Source organism: Macaca thibetana, chromosome 11, assembly GCF_024542745.1.
Source record: "Macaca thibetana thibetana isolate TM-01 chromosome 11, ASM2454274v1, whole genome shotgun sequence".
In the NCBI taxonomy this organism is placed as follows: Eukaryota; Metazoa; Chordata; class Mammalia; order Primates; family Cercopithecidae; genus Macaca; species Macaca thibetana.
In genome coordinates this window covers 96,660,439-96,687,432 of record NC_065588.1, presented here as the reverse complement: position 1 = coordinate 96,687,432, position 26,994 = coordinate 96,660,439, and the positions used below count along the sequence as shown (strand labels likewise).

Sequence of the window (26,994 nt, the reverse complement as noted above, 5' to 3'; positions counted from 1 at the left end):
ACATGGAATTTATTAGACCCCAATTAAACTGTGGTTTCTTTCTTTAAGAAGAGTGATCTTTTCCATTGTTTTCTACTGTTAATGTTTGCTTGCCCCCAAAATAACATTTGTATGTAAGTCCATTTCTTAAACTCAACATTTGGGATTTACTGGAGAATTTATTCAAGGTGTCATAAAACCAGTCAAGCATGGCTCTTATCAAAGAGCTTAACATCTCACTGCAAGACAAGATATGATATGGGGAATTTAATGTGATTAAGTTCTGAGTCTGGACTAACATGAATGCTATAATCACTGTTATGTGAGCCAGATCTATGTCCTGAGAAACAGGTAAGATTTAGATAGAAGGAAGAAAAAGGAAGGGTTCATTTCCCAACTCAAATATAAATACTTGGTATTAAAAATTGATCTCTACCTATAATGCATTTTAAAAATTATTTCTCCAGATTTTTATGTTAACATAGTCAATCCATCAAAGACTACATACATACACACTATAGAATACTTCAAGCATACAAAGGGCTATTTCACCTACTTCTATACCATGTGTGTTTACTTTAAGTCTTCATCTTGTGGGCAGAAGCTAAAGAGTTTCTACTTGGGGACCTTGTTCATGATTTATATCAATTTTACTGATTTCTAGATGTTTTTTGGTTCAGGATTAAACTTTAATAAGTACCCTAAATTCATGTGTTTTACTCTGGAGCAAAGAATACAGTGGGGCTTTGATTTTAATAAACTGGATTCAACAGTCAACGATTTCCATCTTTGCCTTCTTGTTTGAATACTAGTTTTCTGCAAATAATTTAGAAAATCCTCCCTAAAAATAAAAAGAGGTGAATGTTGTGATGCTAAATATGAAATGAATGTTCTATAAATGTTTCTGGGGCTAGAGAAAAGAGAATGAAAAAAAATCAAAACACTAGAAGTTCATAAATTTAAAAAATTTTCCTAAGTGGTGCTTTTAGTTTTCATCAACCTGAGTTTACAATGCTAGTGGCTATTGCTGACAAGGGATTTCTCAGAAACAGAACTTTATGTAGATAAAATGCTAAAATTATATCATATTAAACTTCTGTACTCAGAAGTGACACTAGATTTTTCAACCACATTGTATTTTAATTCAGTTCAACTTATTAATACTATGGTAAATTTTGAAATGTTTTACATACGGTCAAATTTAAATCCAGCAATTTTTCTATTCCATATTCCAGAAAATCAATCATAAGACAACTATAATCTCACTCCTGGACCACATATAATTCATGGGCAACCTACTTACTTCTGCTGTTCTTGCATTATATGAAGTTGCTCCAGTTTAGTCTTATGTTCAGACTCCAATCTATTAAGCATCTCTTTTATGACGGAAATGAAAGAATTGAACTGGTATAATGAGAAATTGATATGGTTACAATGTTTCAAGTTAGCAGCAAATGTAATCAATTAAGATAATTCATTAAGTTAATCATAATATTCTCAATTTTTACCAGTAGAATAGGATCCAGTCACCGCACTGATATTCACTAAGAATGATACATTTAAATTTGGGATATCATAGCAAGCTTTTATAATATCTTTGTATAGTGATGATATGATAGTTGATGAGGCTTTTAAGTTCCAGAAAATATGTCTCAATAATGAGTTTTATATCCTGAGTTGTTTAATTGCTATTATTCAGGGGCCTTGTATAAATTCACCCGTAGCAGTTATATATTGATCTTCTGGGATAATTCAAAATTAAACATCTGAATTTGTGCCGAACTAGAAATAATCTATTTAATATGCATAGAAAATTCCTGCTTATTCAGATTGCAATGACATATCTGGCCAAAATAAACCTTGTTTTCTGACAGTCGAAATATTAAATGTACATAATCCAACTTTCAAATAATTAAATTTCATAAAGCATACCTAGCACTATGTCTTAATACAGTTTAAGCTTTGGCTAACTTTGGTCAACTGCTGATCATTCATCCCTATGGTACTTCAGGATCATCATAAACAACTTATTTGAATAACACCATATGTTACAGGAAGAATCTAGAAATGGCTCTCCTCCTTTCCCCAAATCTTATAATTACATCTTTGTGTTGAGTGTTTATACATACACTATTTTATTAATCCTCACAACTCTTCAAAGTAGGTTCACTAATATTTCTAATCTACAAATGAGGAAACTCAGGCTCAATGAGGGGTAAAGCAACTCAGAGATGCTAAAGAGCTCATATGGCAGAGTTAGAATTCATCCCAAGCCTGGTTCCAAAGTCTGCACCCTTTTCTACTACATTACACTGCCTTTCACCATGCTGTATCGGCAGCAGCTTCTTCGTCTTATGAGAAAGTCAAAAGGCATGTTTCCAAAGCAGTTTACTATGACTGACTTTCCACTGATTACGGTTCCTAAAACTTTTTATTGAAGTATAATATACTAACAGAAAAGTATACATGTTAAAGTGCACAAAAAAAAAAAAAAATCACAATTCACACAAATTGAACACATCCAATGTAACTAGTAGCCAGATAAAGAAACAACACTGGTCCAGGCACATGGCTCACACCTGTAGTCCCAGCACTTTGGGGATCCAAGGCAGGAAGATCACTTGAGCCCAGGAGTTTGAGACCAGCCTGGGCAACATGGAGAGACCACGTCTCTACAAAAAATACAACAATTAGCCAGGAGTGGTGGTACATGCCTGTAGTCCTAGCTATTCGGGAGGCGGAGGTGGGAGGATCACTTGAGCCCAGGAGGTCAAGGATGCAGTGAGCTGAGATTGTGCCTCACGCCTGTAATCCCAGCTATTTGGGAGGGTAAGGCATGAGAATTGCTTGAACCCAGGAGGCGGAGGTTGCAATGAGGTGAGACTGCACCACTGCACTCCAGCCTGAGTGACAAGATGAGACTCCACCTCAAAAAAAAAAAAAAAATTAAAACCAAGGAACTAATTTTCAGAGACTTACCCTATTACTTCAAAAGAAATGTTTGTTCTGATTAGTTTTATAAATTTCTCTGCCTCCCAAAACTCTGCTCGCTCAGCACTCTCCCCAATGCCAAAAGCTCTCAACTTCCAGCTTTCTGCTTCCCTCACTGCTGTAATTCACTTTCGGTTCTAAATCCTCCCTGCCTATCCATCTCTGATGCTCTCAGTTAAACAGTAACCCAACTCAGGCTTTTCCATTATATTTCAATAAATACTAGTTCTGTTGTGAATAAAAATGACCCGTCTACTCTATACTTCAATTTTCTCTCAATTCAATATACATTTTTGGTTCTGTCATTGCACTAAGTGCTGGGGCTATAATGAAGAATAAGCTCTAATAATCTTTGAGGAATTTCTAATCTTCAGGAAGAATCAGTCACATAAGAACACAACTGTGACAAACAGCGATAGAGGTATGCAGAGAGACAATTCCACAATATTCTTTGGACACATTATTCCTTAGCTCAAACATTTACCACACCTTGAAAGTTCAAATACCTAAACCAGACAGACATTTTAAGTCTACCTATTCTAGTCTCAATGTACCTTTCTCATTCTCCTACTGTATTATATATATCTCCCAACCAAATTGAATTATTTCTTCTAAGTGGTATATAGACTCTTAAAATGGTCCCCAATTATCTCTTCCTCCTGCCATTCATGCCCTTGTGGAATCCCCTATCTTTGAGTGTGGGCTGAACCTGTGACTTGCTTCTAAAGCAACAGACTATGGCACAGGTGATGGGATATCACTTCCTTGATTACAAGAGACTGTAATTTCAGTCTTGCTAGCAGACTCTCTCTTGCAGGCTTTGATGAAACAAGTTGCCATGTTGGAAAGGCCCATGTGGCTAGGAACTGACAGTGGCATCCAGCTAATAGCTAAGAATGGAGGCCCTAAGCACAACAGCCCAAAAGGAACCGAAGCTTGCCAACAACCATGTAAGTGCACTTAGAAGCAGATTACTCTGTAGCTGGGCCTTGAATGAGCCCCAAGTTCTTGACTATAGACAGCACTGTGAGAAACCCTGAGCAGGGAATCCAACTATGCCATGTCCTGGCCTGACCCACAGAAGCTGTGAGATAATAAATGTGTGTTGCTTTAAACCCCTAAGTTTGTGGTGATTTGTTCTGTAGCAATCAATAAATAATGAATATACTCCCCAAACACATTCTATAACTTTATTCTTCATTTATGTCAATTTCCCAGCCCTAGATTTAAAGTAGTCCCAAATCCTACATATTTTTCAACATCCTGCTCATTTACTATTTACCAATGAAGTCACCCCACAAACTTTCTTCATTTAGTTCTGTGGCATATTTTACCCCCACCTTTTTTTTTAACCAAACTTTATAATATATTTATATATCTAATGCCAAGAAAACAGTAAGCTGAATAAAATGAATAAAGCACAAAAATACTCCTACCTGATTAAGATTAAGGTTGTTTTCAATACTCAGGGGAATAAGATGAGGCAATACTTTTCCGGCCAGCTGCTCTTTGGTGATTCCCAACTTCTTATGAGTAAAAGTACATTTGTAAATACCTGACAGAAAAGAATGTGACAAATTTCCTAAGTTAACACCATCAATTCATAGAAATCATGAAAATAATATATGTGTATGAAATCCCTTGATAATCTGTGTAGTACAAATTTTTCCCAATCAATGCCTAGAATAATGATGTTCTTACATATGAATCAGAATGATTTCAGCCTTTATCATCAGGCCAGATTTAAACACCATGACATATTTATCCTGTGTTCTTTTGGTTTAGAAGCACAATAAATGACAGCATAACATTAGAAGCTTATCAGAACCACGTTCAATTCTTATTGTGCAGCAGTAAAGTTACAGAATGGTCTTTTATTCTGAAACATCTAAATACATACTTCAGAAATCATACTCAAGGCATCTATTTTAAAGGGTGTAAGTATAGGTACAGTCAAAATATAAGTCCTACACCTTTATCCACTTCTTCAGCAAATCAAACTCAACATGTCTGAAATTTAATAACTGAATTCAACTCCACAAATTCCTTCCCTATTGTCTCACCTATTTACTCAATCTTCAATACTCCACTTGTTACATCTATCCACAAAGTCTTCATTTGGTAAACTGAGTACATTTCCTCCTCATTCTCTGAATGCCTTTGAGTTCTAAGTGTTTTGTACATAATCCAAAGCTTTGTGAAATACCATCCGCCATTATTCTGTTAATGTGCACATGACTTATATACCCAAAGGGTAACTTTATTGGGCACTGACTAAATGCTTATTTGCTGAGCACTGTTTGTTACTTTCCCTTTGTTTCAGTGAAGCCTCACAAGAATCCTAAAATGACGTTAGTCTCATCCTCATTGGATAAACTTTTCAAAGTCATCTCAGGAACTGACAGAGCCAGGATTAGAGCCAGGGCTTGAATTTCTACTACGCCAAACTCCTGCTCAAAAAGACTTTTTTTTTTTTTTTTTTTTTTTTTTTTTGAGACAGGGTCTTGCCCTGTTGCTCATGCTGGAATGCAGGGACACGATAATGGGTCCCTGCAGCCTCAACCTCCCTGGCTCGTGTGATTCTCCCACCTCAGCCTCCCAAGTAGCTGGGACTACAGGCACATGCTACCACACCCAGCTAATTATTGTATTTCCAGTAGAAACGGGGTTTTGCCATGTTGCTCAGGCTAGTCTTGAACTCTTGGGCTCAAGTGATCTGCCCACCTCAGCCTCCCAAAGTGCTGGGAATACAGGTGTCAGCCATTGCACCCAGCCAAGACCATGCAATATCCCTAGAGTACCTTCTATGTCTACAGAGGTCCACAATAAATACCTCTTAACCATTCCCACAAATACTTACTGAGCAGTTTCTACAGGCCAAGCACTACATTAGGTGTTAAGAATACATGGATGAATAATATAGTTTTTCTTAAATATTAACAAAGAACCAGGCCAGGCACGATGGCTCATGCCTGTAATCCCAACACTTTGGGAGGTCGAGGCAGGCAGATCACAAGGTCAGGAGTTCAAGACCAGCCTGGCCAAGATGATGAAACCCTGTCTCTACAAAAAATACAAAAAAATTAGCCAGGTATGGTGGCAGGTGTCTGTAATCGCAGCTACTCAGGAGGCTGAGGCAGAGAATTGCTTGAACTCAGGAGGCGGAGGTTGCAGTGAGCCGAGATGGCACCAATGCACTCCAGCCTGGGTGATAGAGCGAGACTCCATCTCAAAAAAAAAAAAAAAAAAAAAAAATTAACAACCTTTAATTAAATAAAAATGAACTTGTTAATGTTTTAGTGACTCTATAGCTATGCCTGTTATAGTGCAGCAGACCCCTGGCATTTCCAGATTGGACTTTCATAACTTTAACTATATATAAATGATTTCAGAGTTTCTTAGTAATTTGTAATTATGCTGACAGCACAGAATGTCCTATAAGGTTAACATGCTTCATCAGCATGTCAGCCACAAAATATATTAGAAAACCAGCTCCTACCACTTATCACTTGCATGATCTTGAATCACTTATTTCACATCTCTGAGCCTCAGTTTCCTTGTAAAATAGAAACAATAGTACCTATTTCATTGAATTTGGGGAAGAATAAAATAAGGTAATGCAGAGAAAATACTTTGCCTCTTACAAACTGAGTATCAAATAAACCTCAGGTATTACTACTAAGATCAGTATCAGCATTTCTAGTAGCTTTGTTTGCCTCTCTCACTTTGCACCACTTTGCGGGGAAAACGACACGCTATCATGATATTTGTAAAGCTAGAATTCTTAAACATCTTATTTCTTTATAAATATCAAGATTCTACTGCTTTTGCTAAACTTAAAGAGAAAAGGTGTATTATGACATTTATCTCATCATTCTTCAATTATGAAATGCTGTATACACGAAAGGAGAGTATAATGGTTTTATAGATTGGAAAATTTATTTGCATGATAAAACAGCATCAAATGACATTAAATTTTCAGCTACCTAAAATTCCCATGAGGACCGCAGGTTCCTTGGATGGAATTTGTTGTAAGAAGGGTAGGATATCATCAAGTACAAACCACTTATCCAAGTATTCCAAAATCTTTCCTAAGCACACTAATGAATTTACACGAACCTATTAAAAAAGGTAAATTGCATTAGTCATTTAAAGTTTTCAAAATCTAGAACAAAATATTTAAGTGCAAACTTAATCTTCATATAAAAATGTTAAAGTCTCAAGAATAAAAGTAGATTTAGAAGCTCTCATTCTTTATTAACATAGGAAATTCACTTATTTACTAATTTTCCTGGTTTGTCTCACAATTTATGACTGCTTTACCAGGTCACCAGTGAGATAAAGACAAGGAATGACTACAATTTTGTAACATTTTCAAGTGATCAGGATTTGAGAAACTTTTACTACATATGTGTTACTATCATAAGAACACTCCTTTGGGGACATTTGAATAATAAAAAGGACTACATTCTTTGCACCAAGTGATCAAGTTCACCCACATTCCAGTATTTTACTCTAAGTTAGGTTCAGTTCATTCTTAAACTAAATATTTTAACATGTGAAGGTATTCATATATTTGTTTTCTATTTCTAAATACAGTTATTAAGACCTCTTATTTAGAAGCTTTTATCAAAATTCCATATTCACTTGACTATTTGATATATACATCATACCCTACTTCTATTTGGAATTTCTTAAGATAGAATATCTTTAAGTCAGGACCATAGTATTAATAGAACTCCAGTTTTCAAAAAAAAGTTAAACAAGAAAGGCAGAAAATAATTTTGTTGGCTAAAAAAGCACCATAGTTCTACAGGAGAAATGGGGAAAATTTTCCATTTCTAAAAAATAGCATACAATTGTTTTCTGAAATTCAAACACAAGAGATATTATAAGTTCAAAAAGGTATCTGAATGCTCTACTTGTACTCATAATCAGTTTTATAAAAGGAACAGCTGCATTCTACTGAGATATATTAAGCAAAACTGAAAATACTTATTTACTTTTATGATATATAAAATATTAGTCATGTAAGTAATGAATAAATATAGCTCTTGGAGCATTTTACCTAACTCTGTACAATTTTTAAAAATTTTATTTTCAGGGAAGAGTATTAAGATACAATTCGAACTCATGATTCAGGAATTTCCTAATTAGAATTTTAAACTTTTAGAGATACAGGACTGTGAATCCAATTTAGGAATTCCTATTCGCCACTCTGAAGGTAGGCAGAAGCACTGAAAGTGCTATCCAAAATCCACTTACAAGGTGACATATAAAATATAAATCCATTCCTAGTTACTGTTCTAAATATAATTACATTCATTACAACTTCTTGTAAACAACATGCCTTAAGGACCAGCTGGCGTCTTTAAAAGAAACATAAATATCACTGGGCAGCAATTCACATCATTTAAGTATCCATGCTTCTTCCCATTTCTACATACCCCTGCATATGCTCAGAACTGAACTAGAACAGGTACTCTTGTTTTGTTTTGGTTTTGGAATTTTTTTTTTTGCTTTTTGGGGGGTGGGGGTGCTTGCTCTGACACCTAGACTGGAAGGCAGCGGCACAATCACAGCTCCTTGCAGCCTCAACCTCTTGGTCTCAAGTGATCCTCCCGCCATGCCACCACACCTAGCTAAATTTTTTTATTTTTAGTAGAGACAAGGTCTCGCTGTGTTGCTCAGGCTGGTCTTGAACTCCTGAGCTCGGGATTCCCCCGCCTCAGCCTCCCAAAGTGTTGGGATTAAAGGCATGAGCCACCATGTCTGGCCTACAACATGTACTTTGAGAAAATGTATGTTAAAATAAATTTATGCTGCCATAAAATAAGGTATATAGTATGATTATAACATCTTCTAAAGGGCATTTTGAAAACTAAATGTTAAGCTGTATATTACTACCATCTATTTTGAAAATTCAATCATAAAATTGAGAATTTCAAAGAAAACAGCTGTTTTTAATGATGGTGAAAAGACTCAGAGGGGCACAGTGACTTTTCAAGGTCACAGGGGTTGTTAGTAACAAAGTGAGAATGAGAACTAAAGCTTCTTGACTTTATTTCATTTCACGCCTGTTTGTTTCAGTAATGATTTGTTTTTCTACTTTGATGTTACATTTTCCATTTCAAAGCCTTTCGACCAAGAAACACGAACTAAAATAGATTCAATGGCTATAAGATAAAATCATATCATTCAAATTGCTTTTGCCTATAATTTTATTAAGCTGTTTATTTTTATTTAAATTCACATTCCATCAGATAAAGATAGGATCTCCAGAGAACTAGCTTTACAAAATGCAAATTTAATAATATGCCCATTATCAAAAATCAATATAAAGAACTGGTTATAGGGCCGGGCGCGGTGGCTCAAGCCTGTAATCCCAGCACTTTGGGAGGCCGAGACGGGCGGATCACGAGGTCAGGAGATCAAGACCATCCTGGCTAACACGGTGAAACCCCGTCTCTACTAAAAAATACAAAAAACTAGCCGGGCGAGGTGGCGGGCGCCTGTAGTCCCAGCTACACGGGAGGCTGAGGCAGGAGAATGGCGTGAACCCGGGAGGCGGAGCTTGCAGTGAGCCGAGATCCCGCCACTGCACTCCAGCCCGGGCGACAGAGCGAGACTCCGTCTCACAAAAAAAAAAAAAAAAAAAAAAAAAAAAAAAAAAAAAAAAAGAACTGGTTAGGCAAAAGAGAACATTTCTCCTCTTTAAAGCTGCTATTTTGAAGACAGCATTCAAAATTACTTCTATAAAGAAATATCAATGTGATAAACTATTATATTTAGTGTTAGAGAAAAGGTTGGGGACATTTATTGCTTTCAATATGAGATAATGAAAACTTCGTTATCAATTCTACCTTCCTTGACTAACAAGTAACTGAATGAACACGGTGAAACCCCATCTCTACTAAAAATACAAAAAATTAGCCGGGTGTGCTGGCGGGCGCCAGTAGTCCCAGCTACTCGGGAGGCTGTGGCAGGAGAATGGCGTGAACCCAGGAGGCGGAGCTTGCAGTGAACCGAGATTGCGCCTCTGCACTCCAGTCTGGGTGACAGAGCGAGACTCCGTCCCCCGTCCCAAAAAAAAAAAAAAATTTTGTATTCAAAGAAGGCAACTATTCCCTTGGTCTACATTTTTTAGTACAACTGTTTCTCCTACTTGTATTCATATTAACTTATTGCTTTATTGTACTCTACTTTTTTAAAAAGTAAGCAAGTCAGTGAGAAATAAGAAATTTAGAGACCAATAACTAAAAATAAAGGTTATTTATAAAAGGAAACTATTCAACAAGTTTTTAGGCTTAGATACCAAGTTAAACTCTCATATTTTTAAACTAACAACAAAATAAAGTGAGTTAAAGCAGAAAAGGATTAAGAAAAAAATAATCACCCAACTTTTTTACTGAAGCACTCAAAGTAAAGGGACAGCAAGTAAGGTTAGGAATGCAATATTATAAATTATGTATCAAATAAAACAGCTCATTTTTATAGTACTATATACAGGTTATCTACAGCCAAGATGAAATACATCAGAATTCTATAAAAGGGTTATTAAGCAATAAGAAAATAATTTAAAGCACTGACAAGTGAAAGAAAAACAAAAATTAATATGCAATTACTTACAGCAAGGGAAGACGTTTGTAGACAGGCATTTTTAATTCTTGGTATCAAAGCATTTTTCATGGATGGGTAGTCTATAAGATTTGCAAAGGTTGGAATGATGTTTAGACAGAGCTCCTATCAAGAAAATGAACTGAATCAGTATTAGGGAAAGACTCATCTTTTCTCTCAGATATTATAAAGTTTTGCATTTGCATGGCAAAACTGTCATATAGTTTGAAATAAATTTTCATATGTATTATTTGGTCCTTTCAATAACTCTTTGAAAAATGGATGTATAGTTATAATCACTTTTCAGTTTTACAGCTGAGAAAAAAAGCTCAGAAGACATTACTCAAAGTCATACTAGGTCATAATAACTAGTGCATAATACCCAAACTCCCTGATCTCATTCCTAATCTCTTTCTTTGATAACACAAGTTCTCATTTATGTTTAAATAACAAGAACACATAAGTTTTGCTATCTTTCATAACAAGAGAAAATCAAGTATGAAATCATGTAAAAATACTCCTCTCAAGTAATTCTCTTAGCTGTTATATATATATCCATATGATAAAATACAAACACTTTTAAAAAAATACATTGAAAAGAGTGTTTAAATTTTTTTTTTTCTTGAGACAGGACCTTGCTGTGTCACCTAGGCTGGAGTGCAGTGACGCAATCATAGCTCACTGCAGCATCAGCCTCCCAGGATTGTGCGATGCTCTGGCCTCAGCCTCCTGAGTAGCTGCGACTGCAGGTACATGCCGCCACGCTCAGCTAATTATTATTATTATTATTATTTTTTTTTTTTTTGAGATGGAGTTTTGCTCTTGTTGCCCAGGCTGGAGTGTAGTGACATGACTTTGGCTCACTGAATCCTCCACCTCCTGGGTTCAAGCGATTCTCCTGCCTCAGCCTTTCGAGTATCTGGGATTACAGGCACATGCCACCACACCCAGCTAACATTTTGTATTTTTAGTAGAGATGGGGTTTCACCATTTGGCCAGGCTGGTCTCAAACTCCTGACCTCAGGTGATCCACCTGCCTTGGTCCACACCCAGATAATTTTTCAATTTTTTGTAAAGACAAGGTCTCACTATGTTTCCCAGGCTGGTCTCAAATTCCTGAGCTCAAGCGATCCTCTCACCTTAGCCTCCCAAAATGCTAAGATTACAGGCATGAACCAGAGTCTGGCCTTAAAAGAGTGTTTAATAATTTTGAGAAGAAAATTGAGGACACAGTATTATATAATTCCAAATTTTTTTTAATTTTCTTGTTTTTTTTTTGGGTGGGGGGAGTCTTGCTCTGTCACCCAGGGTGGAGTGCAGAGGCAAATTCATAGCTCACTGTAGCCTCCTAGGCTCAAGTGATCCTCCTCCCCAACTCAGCCTCCCAAGTAGCTGGCACTACAGGCACGCACCACCATGCCTGGTTAATTTTATCATCTTTTATTTTCGGTACAGACAGGGTCTCACTATGTTGCCCAGGCAGGTCTCAAACTCCTGGCTTCAAGGGATCCTCCCGCTTCAGTCTTCCAAAGTGCCAAAATTACAGGTGTGAGCTACTGCACCCAAGTTCTAAAATGTGTAGGTACCTGTGTCTATCTACAGGCTTACGAAAAAGACTAGAAAGCTATATCTGAAAATGTTAACCATAGTCATCTGTGAGAGCGAATTTTAATTTTTTTTTTTTTTTTGTATTTGTAAGTACTTCCAAATTCTGAAACATAAAGCAAGCATAACTCAGAAATGGGGGAAAAAAAGATTTAAAACATTTTTGTTAACTAATGTGGTACCATAGTAGAAATGATAACTGGTAATTCTGGGAGTAACAGGAAAACGGAGGGAAGATTGGGGGCTAGCGAACTAAATGAGAAAATGAAAAGAAGAAGAAATGGCTTGAGAACTAACTGGCTAAAGTGCACACATCTCAGCTACGATATGAGAGATGATCCTTGTAGCAAAGCATAGGAGAAGGGATCACTGAGGAAAATGGAAGCACAAATGTGAATTAGGAAGGATACTACTGAAAATACCAGGCAAACTTCAAGACATCCATTTATAGTTAGATGGTAGAAATAAATTAACTACTATAAATCTGTTATCAGAACACTGGATATATTTTATTTGCTTTAACTTATTCTTAGGCTTCCAAAAGGCAAATGTAAGAGAGTTAATTGTTTGCATCCACTCAGAACTATTAATAATTAAGTGACTGATAAAATTTAAAAACGAGCCAGGCATGGTGGTGTGTGTTCCTGTGGTCCCTGCTACTAGGAAGGCTGAGGGAGGATCACTTGAGCCTGAGAGAGCATGGGAGGTCAAGGCCGCAGCAAGCTAAGATTGTGCCACTGCACTCAAGTCTGGGCCACTGCACTCAAGCCTGGGCAACACAGTGAAAGCGTGTCTCAAAAATTAATTAATTAATTAATTAAGGACCACATTTGGGAGAAAAGAATAGGCAAGGGTAAGCAGTCAGTGGGACACTACGTTCCTATATTCCCATAAGGAGCTTCCTTACAGAAGATCAGACTTTAAGACAGAGAGACAGAGACAGGCAGACTTATAGGAAAGGACCCCCTAACACCTGTATTATTAAAAAGCGACTGGAAAGTGACATGCTATCCAATCAAACTCAGAGCAGGACGTTACAAAGAGGCAAATCTTAAATTCTGTCTAAATCACTTAGCTAACGTAGGGGAGAGCTCTCTCCCAAAGAGGAGACAGGATGAGGAACATTTATTTATTTATTTATTTATTTATTTATTTATGAGACGGAGTCTCACTCTGTCGCCCAGGCTGGAGTGCAGTGGCACGATCTCAGCTCACTGCAACCTCTGCCTCTCGGGTTCAAGCGATTCTCCCTGCCTCAACCTCCTGAGTAGCTGGAATTATAGGTGCCTGCCACCACACCCAGCTAGTTTTTGTATTTTTTTTAGTAGAGATGGGGTTTTGCCATGTTGGCCAGGGTGGCCTCGAACTCCAGACCTCAGGTGATCCCCCTGCCTTGGCCTCCTAAACACTGGAATTACAGGCATGAGCCATGGCACCCAGCCCGGGATGAGGAACTTAATAACAAGAGACTGAAAAACACAAAATCGAACCTCAAAGGAGTCTAATAAGCAAATTCTCAGAAACTTCTGCTTATTTTACACTTTATAATGGGTGGGTGGAGGTGAAGGTAACTTTGATGTCCATTTAAAAGGTAAATTAATTTTCAAAAATTGTGTCTGATATACATGTTTATAATGCCTCTTTTTAAGAACGCTACCTTTTGCAAACCATCTTCTACCTGTACAAATGTTTTCAGAACCATCTCTAGCCTCTTAAATATTTCTAATCAAACTTAACTTTAAAAACTTCAATTTAAAAATGAATTTCAGATGTTACTTTCTAGCCTACTATTTGCAAGAACCTTGAGGAAAAGATTTCTTATTTCTTGCTTTCTCTAGGATTCTCCTAATTGTTTAGATATGCTTTATCAACTAAACAGTGCTAATTTCGTGACTAAAGACTTACACTGAATGGTACCAGAAATGCTGGTTTCCCCAACCTGGCCAACATGGTGAAACCCTGTCTCTACTAAAAACACAAAAAAAATTAGCCAGGCATGGTAGCCCATGCATGCAATCCCAGGTACCTGGGAAGCTGAAGCACGAGAATTGCTTGAACCCAGGAGGCGGAGGTTGCAGTGAGCCAAGATTGCGCCACTGCACTCCAGCCTGGAAAACAAAAAAAGAAAGAAATGCTGGTTTCCAAAACTTAGCAAAGTTACAAAAGTCAATCTGAATTATATACTACTTCAATAAAATACTTGTTGACACTTACTGGCCAAACTAACTATAATGAAAAATGAATTTCATATCACTTAATCTTCCCCTCCCTCTTCTTTAATATCACTAAATATAAAACAAGCTTGGCTGCACAGAGCCTGTGGTAATGTTTTGTGAGGCTATAATTCACAATTTCTTTAGAAAGAACTAAGAAACAGAGGTAGACACACCTTCCCCACTCATCCATGTCATTTGGACAAAGGCAGCATACCCTCACCTTTAAGAAGGCAAATCTAATTATAAGGAAAAAAATGTTAACATCAACCTCACAGCCTTGAACAAACGAAATAACTTAGCAGACAAAGACTGAATTAAGTCCAAAAAGTGACCTTAAATATGTAGTATTAGGTTCATATTAAGAATAAAAAGCTTTAGAGTAAATAACTTTAAAAAAATCCTATTTTATTAAAATGTCTATACTGGCAGAGACTATAAGCTTTTACTACGAAACCATCGTGCAGTGAGATGTTCTTAACATAAGTATGTATTTTCAAAGTGAAAAAACTAAATTACACTTTTAATAGTGATCTGGAATTTCTTTCAGACAAAGAATTCATAGAACCAAAATTTTAATCGCAAAGACTGCAAAACTAACAGTTTGGTAAAGTATATGGTGTTTTAAGATTGCCTTTGCGGAACAAAAGTGTGACTATACATGCATTAAGAATGGTCACACCAAATTACTGTTTGCTTTTCCATCTACCTGCTGTACAAATTAACTTCACTGCAGAAGAAACAGCATCTCTACACAGAAAACTAAGTTACCAAGCATGAAGGAAAATTATGAGTACGGGAAAATACCTACTCAATGTTTTCATGAGCAAAAGGCACATGTGGCCAGGCATGGTGGCTCAGGCTTATAATCCCAGTACTTTGGGAGGCTGAGGCAGGAGGATTGCCTGAGGTCAGGAGTTTGAGACCAGCCTGGCCAAAATGGCGAAACCCTGTCTCTACTAAAAATACAAAAATTAGCCGGGTGTGGTGACAGGTGCCTGTAGTTCCAGCTACTAGGGAGGCAGAGGCAGGACAATCGCTTGGACCCACAAGGCGGAGGATGCAGTGAGCCGAGATTGTGCCACTGCACTCCAGCCTGGGTGACAGAGCAAGACTCTGTCTAAAAAAAAAAAAAAGAAAGAAAGAAAAGAAAAAGGCAAATGTATCTTTGGAATTTTTGTTCATAATTATCAGTTTACAAAGAAGCAGAAAGAAGAAGGTATACAATAATATAAACTACAATATATCAAATCTTCTTCCATAATAGTACATTTCTGATATATAAAAGCAACAAATCGACCTCATAATACAGGTATTATGTACACAGACTGATTACTTTTTTCACTTACAATACACTGATTCTTTAAATGAGTTAGGAGTAAATATATTTTAGTTACAGTGTATCGATAATGTGATTCAAAAGATAAATATATTTACTATTGAGTTACATATTTTATGATTTAACTCCAAAATGTACTTTATACCACTTCTTCTGCTTTAAGAATCAAAATCATCATTAAAGAAAAACAAATCAAATACTGTACCTGGATCTGAATGGAAGGAGCTTCTAGTGCTCTGTAAACCATGGGTAGAACACTGTTCTTTATCTCATCAGGAGGGGTTTTGGTTAGTAGCAAATCCATTTTTTGTAGGAAAATTAACAAAATCTGTTTAGAAAACAGAAACAATGTATTAAAACCTGGAATCTTTAAGAGATTCAATATATGCCAAATGTAAAGCTTCTTCAAAAGAATAACTCATATATTTTGACACTCACCATGTTGCTAGCCTGAAGGCGTGGAAGACAAAAACATACAAATCAAGTCTCTTACATTTCTGGAGGCACAATATTTAACATCTGCTCTGAGTTTAAATGTTAATTAAATAAAGACTAATCTCCTCTCACATGTCTACAGTAATCTATCACTTGCCCACATGTACCAACTATCTGGAAAGCTACAGGGTGAAAAAAGCCAGTAAAGTGAGATATCCCAAAGAAGTAAATTCCATCACTTGGCTTCTACGAAGCTCAAGAGAAAAAGAGAAAGTATAGAACTGAGAAGGAGTGTAAGAAAAAATTCCAGACACCAGGTGCAGTGGCACATACCTGCAGTCCCAGCTATTTGGGAGGCTGAGACAGGGGAATTGATTGAGCCCAGAAGTTGAGTCCAGCCAAGGCAACATAGCAAGACCCTATCTCTTACAAAAAAATTTTAGAAAAAAATGTTTTTAAGTTGTCCCTGGTCATTCTTCCACATACCAAAATTATAAGGAACATACTGCCCCTTCTATTTATGCAGAAGTTAGTTCTGCCAAGACTCAGGGAAGAATATTCAGAAGAAAAAAAATTTTTTTTATTTTTTGAGACAGGGTCTCACTCACTCTGTCACCCAGGCTGGAGTGCAGTGGCGCGACCATAGCTTACCACAGCCTTGACCTCTCAGGGCTCAGGTGATCCTCCCACCTCAGCCTCCTAAGTAGCTGGGACCACAGGCAGGCACCCGGCTTATTTCTGTATTTGTTTGTAGAGACAGGGTTTCACCATGTTGCCCAGACTGGTCTTGAACTCCTGAGCTCAAGCAATCTGCCTGCTTTGGCATGCCAAAGAACTGGGATTACAGGCGTGAGCCACTGCACCTGGCCCAAAAGGTATTTTTAACTGGACAACTAAGAGAAAAAAGAATGGAGACAAATAAGAATTCAGATTATAGGTTCCTTAGGGTACTATCTGGACTGATGCATAGCTTAGGAAACAGTGGCTCCACCAACATTCCCAGATGACACCTTGACCATTTGGGGGAATCCTGCTTCAAAGGCTACCACTCCCTCACTTGTTCTTTCCCTAATCCACAGAAACTCTCGCCTTACCACCATATACTTGCTTCTGTTCCCCTCCTTTCAAGGGAAGGACTACAAAGAATCATAAAACCATTAAATCAGATAGTTGAAATATAACTAATAAGCTATTATTATACAGTGGTACAAACATGTAACAATATCTGCTATGTGCCAGAAAATTTCATTTAATCTCAACAATCCTTTTCATTGCAGAAATGAGGAAATAGAAGCTTTAAGATGGTAATGACGCAAGTCATACTTCAAGTAAGGAGATAAAGAAGCCACAGTTCAACCCAGGTATGTGACCCTACTGCTCTTAAATCCAACATTACCTTGAATGTAGCAAATATACATCATGTACATGAGAGACTGATTACTTTTTTCACTTACAATACACACACACATTATTTCCACGGTGCTGTGAGCATTTTCCTATTCTACTGGAAGTAGTTATTAGCAATAAAATGGAGAGAAACAACTGGCAAAAAGCACCTACATATTAAAGACTTAAATAACAAAATAATCAAAAATACTTCTAATACTTCAAAGTGCAAGAGAAAAACAAGTATTTATTTTCCTAAACCTGTAACTTTCTACAAAGTATATATATAGTACACAAAGAACAGTGTAACACATGCAAAATTTCATTGCAGTTTATTTTCTGAGATGGTAACTTACGGGGAGCTATAGACATTTAACTGCAAAGCTTAATCATAATTTTAAAAATAGTTTGCCTTGAACATGTACTAATGGAAAAGAAAGTCTCGTACACTTACCTCAGTTTTTTTTAAGTCATATATTCATTCCTTTTGTTTTCAGTGATAGTCACCATCATAAGTAACAGTAGATAAAATACACAAAAATATCTATAACATACCTGGATTGGCTCCTGCTGCTTAAACACAGGGCCAAGTTCAGGTAGAATTAATTTGACATATTCTTCTTTGGTGCATTCCTCAGCAATCAGTAGAACATTGGGCAAAACAAAAGGTACCATGTCAGGGTTTACAAATTCTGAAGTCAAACAAGGCAAAATTCTCTGCACAATGACACGCTGAAAGGCAAAAATGTTTTTTTATAAAAAAATAAAATTTATTTCAGGTTTTTAGTATTAATTAACACTACAGTCTGAAACCTCTAATTTCTTTAGGTAAGGTGACCGTACAATTTATGATGGAAACTGGTATATTTTGAGAGTACAATGGGATGTTATTGCTAATTATGCAAGGATAAATAGCATAAACTGGAAAGGTCATGAGTAAAAGGGGACACACAGTCACCCTACCTGTAGGAAACCTTCCCTAATTAGTATTCACGGCTATGTTTGTTTCCCTCTTAATTCCTTCATTACTTATGATTCATACCACACAACATAAACACTATCATGTACTGTTAACTGTTTCACATGTTAACCCTAGCTACACTTACTATAAGGGCGTGAAAGCAGGGACAATATTTTATGCCTCCTCTTTACTCTCCATAGCATCTAAGTAAAGGGTCAGACAAACAGTAGGTAACCAATGAATATCTGACAGATTAAACACTGGAAATGTTTTTACAACCAGGAATTATTAGTATTCCAACCAGTATTCCTCTTCAGCATTCACCAACATTTTAAAAACTGTATTACACTCATCATTCAATAAGTCAGAAAAGGAGTAAAGGAATTGGAAAGGCTTACATCAACAGAGGTACCCCTTTAATTGCTGGTGAGACAGTGAACTCCACATGATAGCTTGTGGACTCTTCTTCTGACCTTTAATATCCAACTGCTGTCTCTGCCTAGTTAGTATCCTTCTTAATTTTTTATTCTATTTATTTTTGGACCATGCAAAAAAAGGTCCATTGAACTTTTGGCTTCAGTCAGCAGTGTTTTATAGTCATTTATGTACCTCAGGCAAAGTTACACTATTTCCTTGGAAGAGTTATGGTAGTAAGTCAAAATAAACATTAAACTTCTAAAATCCTGGTTATTAATAAGAAACTATCAACAACAAACCTTGGGCAGTTTTGGTAGAACCTTTGGCAGTCCTTTGAAAAACTGTGATTTCTGAAGATTATCTCTTTGGAATAAGGTATCAAAATATTGCAGTGTTACTGCACCAACATCATCAAAGAAGGGAATCTAAAAAAAAAAAAAGGAAATAAAGTATTTTGATAAATGTTAAGTTGAAAGTACTTCTCTCATCTGAAACTGTCACAATATGGTTAAAAAAATAATCAGAAACATTTAGCAAAATGCTGAGGATCACCTTAGATATTCTAATTATAAAACTCTGAATAAGAAAATAAATTATTTTTAAAATTCAAATCTTTGGAATCTGTACCTGCGAAATGGCTGGGTAAAAACTTTTTTACGTAAGTCTAAAATATTGAAAGATTAAATAAAATAACTTGAAGGCATAAAAATACCAGTTATTAGTTAAAATCCATGGTTGGCCTGGGCACGGTGGCTCACGCCTATAATCCCAGCACTTTGGGAGGCCAAGGCGGTGGATCACCCGAGGTCAGGAGTTTGAGACCAGCCTGGCCAACATGGTGAAACTCCGTCTCTACAAAAAATACAAAAATTAGCCAGGTGTGGTGGTGGGTGCCTGTAATCCCAACTACTTGGGAGGCTGAGGCATGAGAATCGCTTGAACCTGGGAGGTGGAAGTTGCAGTGAGCCGAGATCGTGCCACTATACTCCAGCCTGGATGACAGAGTGAAACTCCGTCTTAAAAAAAAAAAAAAAAAAAAAAAAAAATTCCATGGTTATATGAGTGAAATAAAGGAATATGAATTGTCCAGGAGTCTAGAATATCTGTTTACTTAATTGTGACTGTTAGCACTCTGCTTATTTGAAATCTTAATTTTCTATCAGAGCAATTATGTACATACTTAGCTGTGTAAGATTAAGCAAACTTGAATATTTAATACATTCAAGGATACAGAGGTTACTTGGGGCTGTATCTGACTGTTGCTTTAGAAGAACTTAATCGCAGAACAGGGATCTCTGGGGGAAAAAAAAATTAAAGAAAATCCAAAAACTTAATCTACTTCAACTCATTTTTTGTCCCTCCGTCTTAGGCAGAAATCCACATGTACTCACCTTTGTCATTTGATCTGCATCTGGTCTTACAGTTGGAGTTACATTTAACAGTAGCTTTACATGTTCACGAACTTCCTCAGGTATATTTGTAAGTGAACTAGATCCTAAACGACTCAACTATTCAAAAGAGTGATAACATTAAATGAGTATAAAATATTTTAAATGATATATACATTTAAGAAAACATTTAAAAATTTACTCAATATTTTACTACAAATATACTGACTACATTTTAAACAAATTGTTAATTCTATTGTTGTAAAACAAAATCCTTATCTTTAATACCCAAAATTGTTTCTATTCCTATAGTAAAATGTTCCAGTATTTATGTTTACTCAAATGCCATGATTAAAGTTCTAGTAACAAACTTCAACTAGTCCTCTTTATTTATTTGAAACAAGAAATTTTTTGAGACAGGGTCTCACTATGTCACCCCAGGCTGGCATACAATGGCACAATCACAGCTCACTGCAGCCTCAAACTCCCAGGCTCAACTGATCCTCCCACCTCGGCCTTCCAAGTAGCTGGGACTACAGGCATGTGCCACCAAGCCCGGCTAATTTTTTGTATTTTTTTTTTTTTTGTAGAGAAGGTGTTTAGCTATGTTACGGCTGGTCTCGAACTCCCGGACTCAAGTGATCCACCCACCTTGGGTGTCCCCAAGTGCTGGGATTACAGGCATGAACCAGCGCACCTGGCCTAGTCTGCGTTACTTACAAATTTGTTAAAATAAAAATATATTAAATTATTAAACTGATCTTACACAAACTTAAAATGAGATACTCATGTCATTTAGAGAATTTCCTGAACACATTTTGGAAAAAAATCAAAGACACATTTAATAAATTTTTTAATGCAAGCAAATTATTTATAGGCAAATACCTGATCCAACTGCCTACTGAAACTCTTGTAAATATCTTGCTTGTTGACTTCAAATATAGGTTTCCCTTTATTAAATACAGCATACATAACAGTTCCTAAAGAATACATATCACTGGCTGTTTCACAGCTCACAGAAAGTATGTATTCAGGAGCCAAATATTCAGGATTTGGAAGACACAATGAAGGTAAATTTGGGTCCCATTCTTTACAAGGAAATTTAGGCTGTAGGAAGAAAAGGAATTACATGGGTTACTTCAAATTCAACCAAACAACTATCAAGCAGTAGCAATCTATCTTTAAATTTCTACTCGGTCATACAAGTAAAAATGCCATCACATCTTCAATCCCAAAATTCCCAAATCCCCAAATGTAAAAAAGTTTATGCAACAAACTGAGAAATAAGAACGGTTACAACTGAGATTACTGGAGTCTCTTCCAGAAGACAAATTATCACTGTAATATGTAATATGAACATGTGAAGGTCTGGCTCATGTTTTATGATACACAGGCTTCAAAAGTTGTATGAGCTCAGATAGAGACCGTTGTTTGAAATTTGTTCTTTCACTAATTAGCTATGTGATTTAGTTAAAAAGTTCAAAAGACTGTAGTAAGGATTAAACAAATGTGTAGAAGTTTGACCTAGCACAGTGTCTGACCCACTCATGCTATATATTCAACCAATACTAGTTAGTTCTAATTACCTTAAAAATGGCTGCTCAACTTACAAATCTTAGGTCAAATCACAGGCCCTCTAACAACTACATATAATAAAAACCTATCACCAAGGATCATAAGGTGCCATATCACCAAGGATCTTCTATGCCATGCAGACCCAATCAACACAAAGCAGAACTGATTTAATGCAGTGTTTCTCTAAGTATGAATAGGCATTAATGATTCTTAATAATCATTAAGAAAAGGTGCTTTGGAAGCGGAATGGCTGTGTTCAAATTCTGGCTCTATCACTTACATCTACCTAAATTTAGGCAGGTTCTTTTATTCTCTGAGCCTACTTAACTTATCTGTATTATTCCTATACCCCCCCATTGAGTTGTAAGGATTAAACAAGTACAGAAAAAGTGTGTGGAAAAGTGCTTCAATAAGAATGTTAGCTATTGCTATTGCTATGATTATGCTCCCTAAAGAATATAAAGAATATTCCATGACCCAATAAACGGGAAACACTGCTACAGAGTCACATGTGTTACTGCATTTGACATTCTGAGGGGGGAAAAAAAAACCCTATTTAACCAAATAGTTCCTAAATTTATTTAACTCTTGCATCCTTTTCTCAAGTAACATTAACTACTGTGGTAGTAATGTGCCAAAGAATACTCTTAAGTGCAATGAACACCAGAAATTTTCTATAAAGCTGTACATCTAAACATACCACTGTACCACATAGCCTATTTCCAGTCCATTCCAGATACAATCAAAATTTCCCTGGCCTCAAAAATTAGAAGACTAAAACTTTCATTACCTCTTGTTCAGAAGGATTGGTTGATGATACACAAAAATCAAAACCCATTATTTTCCAGGCTCCACTTTTATTCAAAATTATATTTTCAGGAGTAATATTTCCATGTACCATTTTCACACTGCTATGCAAGAATGACAATCCTTCAGAAACCTGTAAATGGAAAAAACACATTTTACACTAAATAAAACTCCTTTCAATTACAGTAAAATGTCTCATAAAAATCATAATTACTGCTACTCCTCACAATAAAAGTTTTGCATGTCAGCTAAAAATCAAATTTCATCATAAATACCAAAGTATACATAGATGTAGTCAATTGCCAGGACAATCTGAGGATTAGTGAGAAAAATCTAGTTATAAAACCAGAGTACACCTATTAAGTTCCTTCTTATATGCATGTAAGCAGAAGAAAAGATAAAGAATCCTTTGATGTCCAAATTTATTCAGTTCCTGAGTTTGAAAAGTGAGGGAATCTTTTATTTTTGAGCTGCAGATGATGAATATTAAGATTTTTATATACTTACACTTCAGATTGAAATTCAGTTTTCCTGAATAGTATTGTACCCAGTTTTCAAATATTCAACTGAAGTTCACTTATTCTCACATTGGATTAATATGTGGTAATTTTTATATTTGTCCCTGACATCACCACCAAATGTGTCAACCAAAACTAAAGGTTAGATTTCTGTTTCCAAGGAGTAGCTTTTGGCAAACCAATGAACACTGATTTCCAGGACTTGAACATACATTCCAAAGAAAACACAAAAGGCCAATAAACACATGAAAAGATGCTCAAAGTCACTAATCATTAGGGAAATGCAAATCAAAACCACAATGAGCTCTCACCTCACACCCATGAGGATGGCTACTATTTAAAAAAAGAGAAAATTCAGGCTGGGCACAGTGGCTCACGCCTGTAATTCCAACCCTTTGGGAGGTCAAGGCAGGTGGATCACAGGAGGTCGGAGTTCGAGACCAGCCTAGCCAACATGGTGAAACCCCATCTCTACCAAAAATACAAAAATTAGCCAGGTGTGGTGGCGCGTGCCTCTAGACCCAACTACTCGGTAGGCTGAAGCAGAAGAATCACTTGAACCTGGGAGGTGGCGGTTGTAGTGAGCTGAGATTGCGCCACTGAACTCCAGCCTGGGCAACAGAGCGAGACTCCATCTCCAAAAAAGAAAAAAAAATCCACATCTTTACATACCATGGGATAATTAAAATACGGAGAAAAAAATAATAACTGCTGGTGAGGATAAGGAGAAATTAGAATCTTTATGCACCGTTGGTGGGAATATAGGTGCTATGTAAAACAGTATAATTGTTCCCCTCCAAACTAAAAATAGAATCAGTGTATGATCCAGCAATTCCATTTCTGGGTAGATACTCCAAAGAATTGAAAGCAGGGTCTTACACAGATGTTTGTATACCCATTTTCATAGCATTATTCATAATAGCCAAAATGTGGAAGCAATTCAAGTGTCCACTGATAGATGACTGGGCACATAAGCTGCTTATAACATGTATAAGCAACTATCATTTATCAATGGACACTAGATTTGCTATGCATATACATACAATGGAATATTATTTAGCCTTTAAAAGGAAGGAAATTCTAATAAATGCTACAACATGGATGAACTTTGAGAACATTATGCTAACACAGGCCAGTCACAAAATGACAAACAGTAGTATGATACGGTAGTATGATTTCACTTACATGAAGTACCTAGCGTAGTCAAATTCATAGAGACAGAAACTATAATTGTGGTTGCCAGGGGAAAGAAGGGAGGGGCAGTTGGAGGAATAAGGAGCTATTGTTTCAGGGGCACGGTTTCAGATTTCTAAGATGAAAACAACTGTGGAGATGTATGGTGGTGATGGTTCCATGACAATGTGAATGTACTTAATGAATGGACTCAAATGTACACTTAAAAATGGTTAAGATGGAAGAAGGAAGAATAAGATGGCTAAATAGAATCCTATACCGTATATCCTCCCTGCGCAGGAACACCAAATTTTAAAAACTAGCTATGCACCAAAAAATAAATAAATAAAATAAAAAATCAAAATAACCAAACATCAGGTGAACACTCACAGTACCTGGTTTTAACTTTGTATCACTGAAAGAGGCACTGAAGAAGTACTCTTTCATGGCTGGTTACACAGTCAGTCCTCAATTGCCAACACTATCTCTCCCCAGTCCCTTATGGGGGCTGTACAGCATGGAGACATAATCTGTGCACGTGGAGGAGAGTGTAGTGACTAGGAGACTTTATACTGATATCAGTGCTACCCTGTAACAGCAGAAAGCAAAGCCAGGCTGGGCTCAACTAGCATACATGCTCTAAGGGAGCACTTGAACCAGACCTAGTCAGATGGGAATCACCCATCACAGAGGTCAGAACTTGAGTTTCTTGACAGGCCTCTCCACCATGAACCAAAGTGTTCTGGGGACCTAGATAAACTTGAAAGGCAGTCTAGGACTACACAAGGACTGCAATTTCTTTTCTTTTTTGTTTAATTATTACACTTTAAGTTCTGTGATCCATGTGCAGAACATGCAGTTTTTTTACATAGGTATACATGTGCCATAGTGGTTTGCTGCACCCATCAACCCGTCACCTACATTAGGTATTTCTCCTAATGCTATCTCTTCCCTAGCTTCCCACCTCGACAGGCCCCGGTGTGTGATGCTCCCTTCCCTGTGTCCATGTGTTCTCATTGTTCAACTCTCACTTACGAGTGAGAACATGTGGTGTTTGGTTTTCTGTTTCTGTGTTAGTTTGCTGAGAATGATAGTTTCCAGCTTCATCCACGTCCCTGCAAAGGACGTGAACTCATCCTTTATCATGGCTGCATAGTATTCCATGGTGTATATGTGCCACATTTTCTTTATCCAGTCTATCACTGATGGGCATTTGGACTGGTTCCAAGTCTTTCCTGTTGTGAATAGTGCTGCAATAAACATATGTGTGCATGTGTCTTTATAGTAGAATCATTTATAATCCTTTGGGTATACACCCAGTAATGGGATTGCTGGGTCAAATGGTATTTTTGGTTCTAGATCCTTGAAGAATCGCCATACTGTCTTCAACAATGGTTGAACTAATTTACACTCCCACCAGCAGTGTAAAAGCATTCCTATTTCTCCACATCCTCTCCAGCATCTGTTGTTCCCTGACTTTTAATGATCGCCATTCTAACTGGCATGAGATGGTATCTTACTGGTTTTGATTTGCATTTCTCTAATGACCAGTAATGATGAGCTTTTTTTCATGTTTGTTGGCTACATAAATGTTCTTTTCAGAAGTGTCTGTTCATATCCTTCGCCCACTTTTTGATGGGGTTGTTTTTCCTTATAAATTTGTTTAAGTTCCTTACAGATTCTGGATATCAGCCCTTTGTCAGATGGATAGATTGCAAAATTTTTCTCCCATTCTGTAGGTTGCCTGTTCACTCTGATGATAGTTTCTTTTGCTGTGCAGAAGCTCTTTAGTTTAATTAGATTCTGTTTGTCAATTTTGGCTTTTGTTGCCATTGCTTTTGGTGTTTTAGTCATGAAGTCTTTGCCCATGCCTAAGTCCTGAATGGTATTGCCTAGCTTTTTTTCTAGGGTTTTTATGGTTTTAGGTCTTATGTTTAAGTCTTCAATCCACCTTGAGTTAGTTTTTGTATAAGGGTCCAGTTTCGGTTTTCTGCATATGGCTAGCCAGTTTTCCCAACATCATTTATTAAATAGGAAATCCTTTCCCCATTGCTTGTTTTCGTCAGGTTCGTCAAAGATCAGATGGTTGTAGATGTGTGGCATTGTTTCTGAGGCCTCTGTTCTGTTTCTTTGGTCTATATATCTGTTTTGGTACCAGTACCATGCTGTTTTGGTTACTGCAGCCTTATAGTATAGGTTGAAGTCAGGTAGCACGACGCTTCCAGCTTTGTTCTTTTTTGCTTAGGTTTGCCTTGGTTATATAGGCTTTTTTTGGTTCCATACGAAATTTAAAGTACTTTTTTCTAATTCTGTGAAGAAAGTCAATGCTAGTTTGATGGGGACAGCATTCAATCTATAAATTACTTTAGGCAGTATGGCCATTTTCACGATATTAATTCTTCCTATCCCATGAGCATGGAATGTTTTTCCATTTGTTTGTGTCCTCTCTTATTTCCTTCAGCAGTGGTTTGTAGCTCTCCTTGAAGAGGTCCTTCACATTCCTTGTAAGTTGTATTCCTAGGTATTTCATTCTCTTTGTATCAATTGTGAATGGGAGTTCACTTCTTTGGCTCTCTGTTTGTCCGTTATT

At 36.8% G+C, this 26,994-nt stretch overlaps 1 protein-coding gene across 2 annotated transcripts in view; it reads right to left on the bottom strand.

Annotated features, from left to right (window-relative positions):
- Positions 1-26,994, bottom strand: part of SCYL2 (SCY1 like pseudokinase 2) — a 70,439-nt gene that overhangs the window by 4,584 nt on the left and 38,861 nt on the right. For both annotated transcript variants that reach the window (XM_050750058.1, XM_050750059.1), the window contains exons 5-14: positions 22,697-22,846; positions 21,217-21,438; positions 20,335-20,451; positions 19,243-19,368; positions 18,121-18,297; positions 15,950-16,072; positions 10,600-10,713; positions 6,957-7,089; positions 4,407-4,525; positions 1,283-1,383 (exon numbers count right to left, since the gene is read on the bottom strand). In XM_050750058.1, the coding sequence (XP_050606015.1) occupies positions 1,283-1,383; positions 4,407-4,525; positions 6,957-7,089; positions 10,600-10,713; positions 15,950-16,072; positions 18,121-18,297; positions 19,243-19,368; positions 20,335-20,451; positions 21,217-21,438; positions 22,697-22,846 (1,382 nt within the window). The remainder of the gene's footprint in view (positions 1-1,282; positions 1,384-4,406; positions 4,526-6,956; positions 7,090-10,599; positions 10,714-15,949; positions 16,073-18,120; positions 18,298-19,242; positions 19,369-20,334; positions 20,452-21,216; positions 21,439-22,696; positions 22,847-26,994) is intronic.